The 10,544-nt window shown below is 41.2% G+C and overlaps 1 protein-coding gene and 1 long non-coding RNA gene across 2 annotated transcripts in view; one reads left to right on the top strand and one right to left on the bottom strand.

Annotated features, from left to right (window-relative positions):
• The first annotated feature begins 984 nt into the window (after window positions 1-984).
• Window positions 985-10,544, top strand: part of LOC139792693 (uncharacterized) — a 30,353-nt gene continuing 20,793 nt past the window's right edge. Inside the window, exon 1 of the long non-coding RNA XR_011724357.1 lies at window positions 985-1,075. This is a non-coding gene — a long non-coding RNA (uncharacterized lncRNA). The remainder of the gene's footprint in view (window positions 1,076-10,544) is intronic.
• Window positions 2,156-10,046, bottom strand: STMND1 (stathmin domain containing 1). The gene is given in 6 exon segments (XM_071738685.1): window positions 2,156-2,272; window positions 3,868-3,993; window positions 6,649-6,664; window positions 6,666-6,798; window positions 8,952-9,171; window positions 9,975-10,046. Coding segments are annotated over 6 exon segments (684 nt in total).

Here is a 10,544-nt window from a genome sequence, read left to right as displayed (position 1 = left end):
ATCCCCAAGTAAAGCTGACAAGTTAGACAGCATCTCTTATCTGCCCACCAGTTGGACTACACAGCTTTGTTTCAATTCTTTGATTCTATGAAGTTTTTCTAAAGCGATTGCTGTTAGTAATGACACTTGCAAAAGCTCTCTTGTTGCTTTTTTCCAGGGTGTCTTTGCTTTATACTTGATTTGAGAGACTGTCAATCGTGTCCCATACACAGATGAGCCAGGCAGGAGCCCATGAGTGGTCCTATTGCAAAAAGGCACCTTTCTGGGTACTGTGCTTCTCTCTCTGTGTTGTAAGGGCCTATAGGCCTTTGTGCTGTAAGGAGCTAACATCCTTACCCAGGAAATAGTGGAAGAAATGGCATTTCTTGGGGACAGACCATTGTTTGTCCTTCTGAAGATCTGGAAAGGCACTGGGACACTATTAGGATTTGTGTAACTTCACTGAAGGGGAAGCAAATTAGACTTGGTGGAACAGTCTGTATGTGCATACACACAGCAGGTTTTATTCCAAGCCTGTCCAGGCAGCCTTAGCTGTAATAGCTAAGACAGAGTTTACTTAACTCTGTAGTGAGGATGTACCCTCAAATTTCTTACTTCTCCTAGTTGTCAGGTGGCTGGGTAATTTTGAACCAGCTGATCTATATTTCTCTATCTCCTAAATTGGTTTTCCTCTTTTTCCAGACACCACAGGGTGATTTTCTGGCTTCCTTCAGTATTGGTTTGGTTTCCTGTGAAAACTGCTAATTTGGCCAGACCTTGGGCTGGGCTGAAAGAATAGGCTCTTTTTGATGGTCTGCATTACTCTCAGCTCAGGTGGGATCCCAGCTGTGCAGGAAACCAGGTGAGCTCTTGCTCCTCCCCCTAGTGATTTAGTACAAATCTGGTGAGAGAAGAGAGAATAGGAAAGCTTTTTTCTTACTGAGAACCATAGGGGCAGCTACATGTGACTGCAAAAAACAGGGACTATCTTTTTGTCTGTTCTGCAGTATCTGGCCTGTGATTTCAGAAAAGAAGGGTCCTGTGCTGTAGCTGAATTTCTGATTTGAAAGGAGGAATGTGTCACCTGTAGCTGAAGGTAAGAAAATAAAAAGTCGTGGTTGGAGCAGAGGTGAGCATTGTGTGGGACTGATGGAGGAGAGAGGGGGGTAGAACCTGTGGCCCAAATGGAGGCTGGAAGAGATATGTTTAGAGATGGACCTTCTAGAGGGGGGTGGCAGAGCTGATAGCGAGGAGAGTGTGAATGATACAGTTACTTTTCTTACTGCTTTTGGAAGAGCTGTCTGTAGTAAATGTTACGTGCTCATTGGAGGTAGGGCATGGGGGATTCCAGAGTCAGAAGTCTGACCAAATACAGTTCTCTGCAACAGGAACAGTTATCTCCTTCCATGTGAATAACCTGTGCTTTGTATCTCAGCCCATTGTGTTCTTTGTTGTAGTTTCAGTACTTGTTCTGTCCTTTCCTTTTATGCTCTATGCTTGTCAAATAAATGTTCTTATTGTCACCTTAATGTCTAAAGCTCTTAACTTTTGACCAGTTGCTCTTGCACAGTAAGTTAGAAGTCTTTTTTTTTTTTTTTTTCTTAAGTTTAGCATCCCACCATGTTCCACCACCCTAAATTTCTTCTGGTCACAGCTTTCTCCCTGCACACTCCTCATGTTGTGCCTTCCCTTGTGTATATAATGCTTTTCTAACCTCTAGTTTCCTGCTCCTTAGGGAAAGAGAATCTTTTCCTAGAAATGCCCAAGAAGGGAGCTAAATTTTAATAGTATAATAATAAAGAACCAGGGTAATGTGTGTGTATTTGGTGATTGACTGATTACTAATTTGCCTCTTCGTAGTTCTCCTCAATTTTTTTGTTACAATTAGGTTGTAAAAAATTAAAATTAGATACCATTTTCTCAGGTGAGGTAGATAACAGAAAGATTTGGATGTGCCCCATGACAAATTACTTACTTATGCCCCAAAAAAGGACAGCTATAGGGAGGAGTGGAATTCTTCATTTTTGCAAGACAGCTTAGATCCAGCATGGATGCTTGCATTGGTGCAGGTGTAGGTTATCAGATTTGATGATCATTATCAGTATAATTGTGGCTTCTACTGCAGTTATTTCCTTCAGCAGTACTCCTGGCTCACAATCTACAAGTGAGGGCTTCCTCATCCTCTTTCAAAAGTTGGACAGTCCTTTTCAGACTGTTTATCTGTAGCTTGACGGGCAGTTGCTGGAAAAAACGTGCTGTGTTGTGGCATTTTGTTCAGTTCCTTTTCCTTAACCTAGAACAAAACAACAAAACCAGCAATGCTTTGTAATGAGGAATGGAAGTAGACATGTGTAGAATCCCGAAAAGAGTATTTGTTTCAGAACAGCCTCCCTGACAGAGTGGACACTGTGCTCAAGTGGAGGCCTCATTTGATAGCCACCTGGACTCTGTTCTCTCAAGGAGAGACCCCCATTTGGGGAATCACCCTAATAAACAGGGCCCTATTCTCACAGGAGCAGCCCCCCCCTTTAGTGGCCACCCTGATAAGCTGAACACCGTCCTGGCAAGGGGAGCTCTGTCTGATGCCACCCTGACAGGCAGGGCACTGTCCTTATTCCAGAAGAGACAGGGGCAGGCAAGCTGCACCCTGGAGAGGCAGAGTGACATCTTATGTGTGCCCCAGGTAAAGACACTGGGGAGGGCACATGTGCAGAAATAAGGGTTATTGCTTTGTTATCCCATCTGGAGGGGTCCAAGTGAACCCCTGGCTTTGCAAGATAATCCAAAGCTCCTCCTGAAAAGGTGGGATTGGGCGGTATAAAAGAGGCACACTCAATGCTGGATGCGCGCCCACCATCCAAGGACCACAAATTCCTACCATGATCATTGCTGGATCCAAGGGTGGCAATATCTTTCCTATCTCTTCTTTACCTTTCTCTCTATCTCTCTCTTTCTGTGTCTCTGTTTTACCCTTATGTGCTGAGATAAGGGTAGCAATAGTTACCCACAGTTTTACTATCTGTTGCTTTGTTAAGTTCTGTTAGTTGTAACCTGTTGTTTTGACAACTTCCTTAAGTTTTGCCAAATTGTAATCCATTGCTTTGAAAGTACCATAATTTATAATTCTGCCATTTGTAATCTGACATACTTTATAATCTTACCTTTAGCTAAAGTTGCGTTTTTATACAAACATCTGGGTAATAACCTTACTCCTGAGTACCACGCAGAGAATTGGCAAACTTAATCTCGCTGAATGGGTTGTGAAAAGAGATTAATTAGAGGAGGAGAAGGATTGGACCCAGCCATACATAGGCTCTTCTCTGAGGGAGTTTAGAAAGCAAGAGGGTCCAGTCCAAACCTCCCTGGGTTGGCCCCCACTCTGGGGAACCCTACTCATTGCTGCTCTGTGGGATGTGATATTTTGTTTGGCCCCTACCTGTGGGGAGCTGTGCTCACTTTGTGAGATGTGACATTGTCATGCCCCACAAGGTGGGTACAGCACTATGTCAAATATATGCAGCAATTTTTACTATCTTTCTACCCAAATGTGATCAGAATGATACTCTATTTAGCACTGAATTTAGTCAACCTATTCTGGTGTCTGGGGAAGATTTGTCTTTTGCTGGGGGGAAGGGAAGGCGACACACCAAAACAAACCTGTTCCTGAATTTCCTCTCCTATGAGTTTTTAGAATATTTTCACAGAATTTCAGTAAGAATAAACATGACTTCTGACATATGAGATCAATATAGGACCCACTGCACTGCCATTAATCGTGTTTTGGTTGTAGGTTGTACATAAACTGTCTGCATTAGATTGATTTGTAGAAAGTAGGGGGCTTTGTGATAAAGCAAGTACTGGAAAAAATGCACAGCAGAATTAGATGACCTGTGTCTTGACTTCAGCAGAAGTCTTCATGTCCTTTGGTGTAAAATCTCCCACTGCCATGTTTCCAAACTGATTTTTTTCCAGCCTAGCTGGTGGTTTCTTCAGTGTCTTTTCCAGGGCATCTCTCTGTTGAGATATTAAAAGCTTTCTGCAGAGTATACTTTGATGCTGGGGTGACACTGCTGCTTGCCTTCAGCTTTTTTTCATTTGTGGATGTGATGGACTCTGATACCAGTGGAAGCCTAGAAATAATGATGTGCTAATCACCCCGGTGCTCACTCATGGGTGAATGCTGTCTGCAGTGAGAATTCCCATTTTCTGTTGAGTGATGTGAAGCTTGCAATGTTGCTGCACACCCAGCATATATGAAGATTTAGTAATGAGGCCTTAAGGATTTAGAGAAGTTACTTTATTACTGCTGAATTTAGGAATGTTTCTTTTAGAATTTAGTAATCATGATACTGCTGGCCCCTGCAACCTTACAAATAAGCAGCCCAATCCCAGAATTCTGCTGATGAAGGTAGCACTTATTCCTGGAAAGACATGATTATTTAATCAGCCAAGAGGCTGAATTCAACCATTTTCTTTATGATAAGCAATTTTAACAGCGTTAAACCCAAAACAAGGACCTACAGTTGAAATCATCACTATCCTGTTGCAAGTTTCCCAAGTTATCTGTTCCCCAGACTTTTATTGCCATAAATAACCCTAGAAGTCAGGCTTCACTGCCAGAAGTGTTAACTGCTGCAAATAGTATCGAGGGTGACTCATTTAGTGAAAGGAAGGTGGAGCATGATTCAGTTGGAGGAAAACCAATAAAGGAGACGTTTTGAATGCAAATGACACACAAGAAATGTGAACAAAGCAAGGTTCAATCATAAAAAGAAAACAAAAATACTTTTTAAAAAAAAAACAAAAAACCAAGAAAGAAACTCTTCTTACCAATGACACAGGCTCAAAGTGAGAATGTACAACTATGTCATTCCTTACCCAAGATAAACTCTGGACTGCATAGGCAGAGATGAATGGAATGGAAAATTCTTCCCAATATGTCCAAACTAAACAGAGTACTCAGTAAGCAGGTTGCTTTCCAGATTGTTCTGTTTCTATATAAGCTGAGAATAGAACTTAGCTTTGAATTAAACAGTTTTGGGAGATCAAGTATTCTCAATGCTTCAAGGAACCCACATTGAAAGCCAACAGTAATGGAAATGTCAATAATCTGCATATGTCCCTGGGAAATGCTAACGCATAGCAAGTGGATCAGATTCCCATAGACTGCTTGGTTTGAAGCTCCAGCTTTTGGTCCTTTTGCTTACCTTTTAGCTCTCCCATGCAGGAGTGCCTTTAAAGGTAGACTTGCAGAAAAGGTGCCCGATAGACTCAAAAGTACTGCTCCTTTGGAGCTGTGACACTTAAAACCAGGTATAACCAGGTATCTTAACCTGTGCTGCTTGAAATTCCTCTGTTCAGAATAAAGTGAGGGATGTTCAAAAGGCTGAAGGTTTTCAGTGTAGTTGTTTCACAGTGTTGGCAATGCCAGGAAATCCTGAGAAGAGAGGTAATGCTGCTCAGGCTTAAGGGTTGCAGAACTATGAAAGCTCTTATAAGAGTATCTCTAATATTATTGTGAAAATAATCTCAAATTTGCTTGTACCAGTGTTTCACAGTGGTGAGGCCTTGGAGCTCAATTCCTCATTTAACCTAGTGCTGGACTAGAATGCAGCATAAAGCCATTCATGTCTATTCCTGGCCAATTTGAAAAATTTCAGGTGTGATTTTTAACTGTGTGTTAATACTCAAAATCTAGAGCTGCATGTTATAATTTGGAATATGTTTGGGTAATGAGCTTTTTCTACTGCATCAGTATTCAGTGCGTTTAGTTCCTGTATTCAAAGGTAATCTGCACAGGTAATCTGGGTCCTAATGGAGTAAGTTCTCCTTACAGGAGGTAGCACAGGCTAAATTTTCTGTTGCTGCTAACAGAGAGCGTCCAGTGACAGACACCTTCCAGGCTGTGCAGCAGTGGCCCCAGCTCAAAAGTAAAGTATCACTTGGAAAAGTTGGTTTTGTTAGTGAAAAGTACAAGGTTCACTTTTAAAAGCTGTACAGATTTTAAGACACACACGCACAAAAATGCCTTCTTCCTGTTGGGAGGATAGAAATTCTCTAAGAGAAATAGCACAGATTGAGTTTCTGTCAATAAAAGACTGTGTAATTTAATACCAGGCACCTCTTTAATACAGGGGAGAAAAATGAACAGATATCCACCTGCTTATGAAGGGGAAGATGTGATACTAGCCTCTTATTCAAATACTAGTTCTATAATTTTGTTAAAATCCATTTTGTAATGGTTTCTTAGTCTGAGATAAAATGTAAATTGTAGATTTCTCAGAAGTTTAAATATTTAGGATTTCTGAGGTCTTAATATAAGTGTAAATATAATCCCTGACAGCAGTATTTCTTCTAGTTCTGTGGCTTTCTAAAGAAAGAAGTTTGTGGCATGTAGCTTCCAGTGAGTTTTTTGGAGAGCAAGTTCTTAGTACTCTCACTGTCTCCTTTGTCCCCATTGAAACAATCCTGGAAGCTGCAAACAGCTGAAAACTGCTGCCAGCTTCTGTTGTATTGACATTCCCATAACACAAGTTGTTTACAACTTGTCTCTAAATTCTTAGAGGACATATGCCTGGATGTTTTCTGAGTGCAGAAACGGAATCTCAGTGTGCCCACGTCAGGGGCTGAGCTGTAGCAGGGGCACTGTCTCATATAATGACTCTTAACCTTGTTTTCATAAGCTGCTCCTGCCAGTGGTACTTTGGCTCTTGATTATTCCCTGCATCCTCAGCTCCTCAAGAATGTGTGATGGGTTTTTCTTCTCTGTGTCCTCTAAGGGCCATGATTTACTGGTGACCTCGCTGGTGAGCAGTGCATCTTCAGAAGATGAAACCATTAAAACTTAAGACTTGTAGAACGCGTAAGATTCAAACAAAACTTCATTGTCTCTTCATGCCAGAGGTTTTATTTGGGAGGTTACATACTGAGAATGTCCAGTCGAGGCAGCCTGCTTGAGGTTCTCTTCACTGCTTAAACTTTGCAGTAATCATTTTAGTGGCTTGTAAAATGGTGATGGCACCTAATTCAGTTTCTCACTGTAGCCAGTAACCCCCAGAGAGGTACATACAGCAAGTCATGAAGGAAGCTTGTGCTGAAGGCCTGTGAGGCCGATTTTTTAATATGTTTCCAAAGAGAGTCCATAGGGAACCCTTAATAATTGAAGTTTTTAAGGGTTCTGGGGTCTGGTCAGAGAAAACTATGCTGAGATTGTATAGTAAAAGCCTGCTAATGGGCTATCTTGTGAAGATCACTGTTCTGTTAAATGAACCTGAACTTTCACGTGCTTTCCTGGGCCATGGTATTTGTTGTAATAGCATTGCTACGTTTGAGCTGGATCATTAGCATTCCACACACAACTACGTATTTTTAAATGGCAGTTAAGAATAAAAAGCATTCTTCAGATAACCCTTCTGGGTGGCTGTTTAGTTTACACATATTAGACATGAATAAACAGCGAACAACTTTATTGCCAAGGTCCATCAGGTTTTCCAACCCTCAGCTGACAGTTCTACCATCTGCCCAGCCTCTATTGGCAGAAGTTAGAGCTTTTTTACAAAGAATGCTTGGACCAAATCAAAATCAGATATCCGATATCTGCCAGTCTTTTATAAGTAGAGTAAGTCTGACAGCATTGGCTTATTTTTTAGTTGCAAAACAAAAAATACAGAGCATCTACCACCTTGTAGAAACCAACTTCATACCTCTCCTAAAATAACTGCACCAGTCACCCACAAAGCACTGGGGTTCAGCTGTCAGTCAGTACACATAAATGCCAGAAGCCAGTATATAGCAAAATATCTTGGAAAAAAATAAAAGCATGATGACTGGGCAATGTTGACAAGTGATGTGAATTTTTATTTGGCTTACTAATCTATTCATTCAGGAGAAAAATGTATTTGAAATGTCATGGTATGGTTTGCTTGTTTTTTAATCTTGAAACAAGCTTGAAGCATGATTTCCTAACCTTTCTGTTTAGAAATTTCCTGTGAAGTTACCTTTTAGCAAGTGGGAGGAAAAGGAATTGCAATTAAATGAAACACTATTTCAAAGCAAGCAAATAATTTTGTTCAATCTGGAATGAAATCCTTTAATCGTGTCATTCTGTGGCATTGGGATCTAAGTCCTCTGTAATGAATAGCAAACACCAGTAATTAGTTCTTTTGTGTTCAATTTGAAATATTTTATTACAATCCTTGTTTGTTACAAAGGGTAAAGAGCCACTTTGAATTTTCCATTTAGTGTGTTTGTGAGATGTAAGCTGTTCATGGTACTTGAAAAACACAAGAGTCAAACTACCCAATTAGGGGGTTTAAATGCACAAAAGATGGTGCTGCATTTCCATTAGCAACTCTTACAAGAATGGCATTGCAAGATTATAGAGAAGTTTGGGTTAAGTGTTCACTTGTAGTTCAAAGTTAAAAATTCTTAGCAGACCTTTGCTTATCATCATGACTCTTCCTGAAGTATTTCGTTTTCTGTATATGGTAACTGGCTCTGCAACTTTAAATCGTGAGCCTCAGGAAGAAGGTGGTATTCACTCACTGTCTCTACCTGGTGCTGCTAATCAGGGGCATTGCACTGACCATTTTGTTGTGAAAACTGACTCCTGGTAACAGCAGACTGACACCCCTCATGTGGGCATCGTGCTCTCCCAGTGCACTGTAATACCAGTTAGAGAGCTACCTCTGGGGACAAGGCTGAGTTTGTTCTCTTGGTCCATTCTGGGCATCTGCCAAGAGAAGGATCTATCCTGCTGCCTGCCTGCTCTGGTAGTGAGGGTTGAGTCAAGCAGCAGAACTTAACAATCAGCTGTGAAAATCTGCTACTACGTGCTGAGAGCTCAGTCCTCGCCATGTTGCAACCTGAATATATTTCTTGGTATAGAAATCGGCTGTAGCATTAGAATCTCAAGATTATTTGCTTTTAAATTTCCATTGGTGGAGCTGGTATGAACTTCAATTAACATTTACCTGTGTTTTGTGCATTGCTGCTTTTCTAAGATGCAGATCTTCCTGGCAACTCTTCAGGGGAGTCTCCCTTAATGGTCTCATCTTCAAGTTTGGCCCCATCCTTTGAAGTGCCTGTTGGCCAAGCAGTCCTGTCCTGTGAGGGGACAGCCTCTGTTCCAGCACTGCCATAATTTTTAGTCCGCAAGAAAATGAGGGAACAAATGAGAAGATCCTTGGGCTTCTAAACATTTAAGGTGGCATCTAGAATGGTTCCACAAAATTGCCAGGTTCTGAGTGGCAGACAGACGTGTTTCTGATGTTTTATCTGTGTTCTGTCACAAGTGTGTTCATGGTGAGGAAATATCTCTCGGAGCATTTTGGAAAGGAAGCAAGGACCTGAAGCCCAAGTGTGTCCATAATCTAGTTGACCATATTGGAGTATTGTTTCAGCACTTCATGTTCTTGTTGTATGTGGACCATTGGTTAGAAATTTGAAACAACATTTTAAAATAGTGCTTGTTAAAGTGTGCATCTTCTAAACAATAGCTCTGAACATCCGAAGAATTAATGATTAGAACTTAGATGATTTTTTTTTCTCTTCTCTGTATGTTTGGGCTTGAGCCAAGAAAACTGCAAATTTCCCAGGGTAGCTGTGTGCATGTATCCTATAATATTTTCATTTATACAAGCTCCCTACCTCACAATAACTTTTTGAAGCAAAACCCACCTTGCTGCAGTGTTTTTATTTATCACTGGCATGGGAGATATGTGCCTCGTTGAAGTAGAGGCACTTGAGACAGACTGTGAAAAGCCACTTTTCAGGTGCTGTAGATCAGGTCACACACGTGGCCTAATGGTGAGACTGCTTCCCCTCTAGCATAAGGCTTGTATTAAGCAGAATGAAGCCCTTCTCTTAAGGAGCTCCTGTACAGAGCTATTGTTAACATCAGCAAAACCATTTCTTTGTATGCATGTGTACACTTGCATGCTAACACATCTCCTGACAAACTTTCTGTATAAAATTGGTTTGGAAGAAGTCACTACCTGGCTTTTGGCTTCCTGGTTGTTCTGTAGATCCTCAGAAGACAGCTGTGTGACAGCCACCCTGCTGCCCATGGTAAAACTGTGACCACCTGTTTCTTACTGCAAGTCCAGGGAGTAGGAATGCCCTAGTCTCTTCCTTGAGAGCTTGGTTATTCATTATCACCATGGAGTCTCAACTGTTGCTGAAGCCTGTTGCTACAATAAATAACACCACAGAAGGCTTTCTTCTTATGTCCTGGCACACAGGCATCATCATCTTTGTCCAGGCACCCTCATTTGAAGTTGAGAGGGAATGTGTTTCTTGTGTGCAACTGAGATATTGGTCTGAGAGTAGCAAATCTCTACAGGACTTTCAGGGCATTAGTGAAACTCCTGTCATAACTCAAGTGAAGCCACTAAAACCCTTGAGTATCTCCAGCCTTTCCTTTTTCTTTCTTTTTTTAAAGAACAAGATACTGTCATGTAAAATACACACATTTCGGCCTCAGTACTCTCATGTTGATGCTGACTGATGATAGAAAATTATCCTCTCATTTTAGCAGCTTTTCATCAACCCATAAAATCAAGAAT

This window comes from Heliangelus exortis, chromosome 2 (assembly GCF_036169615.1).
Source record: "Heliangelus exortis chromosome 2, bHelExo1.hap1, whole genome shotgun sequence".
Lineage (NCBI taxonomy): Eukaryota > Metazoa > Chordata > Aves > Apodiformes > Trochilidae > Heliangelus > Heliangelus exortis.
The sequence above is the reverse complement of the archived record's forward strand: the minus strand, read 5'-3'. Positions and strand labels throughout refer to the sequence as shown.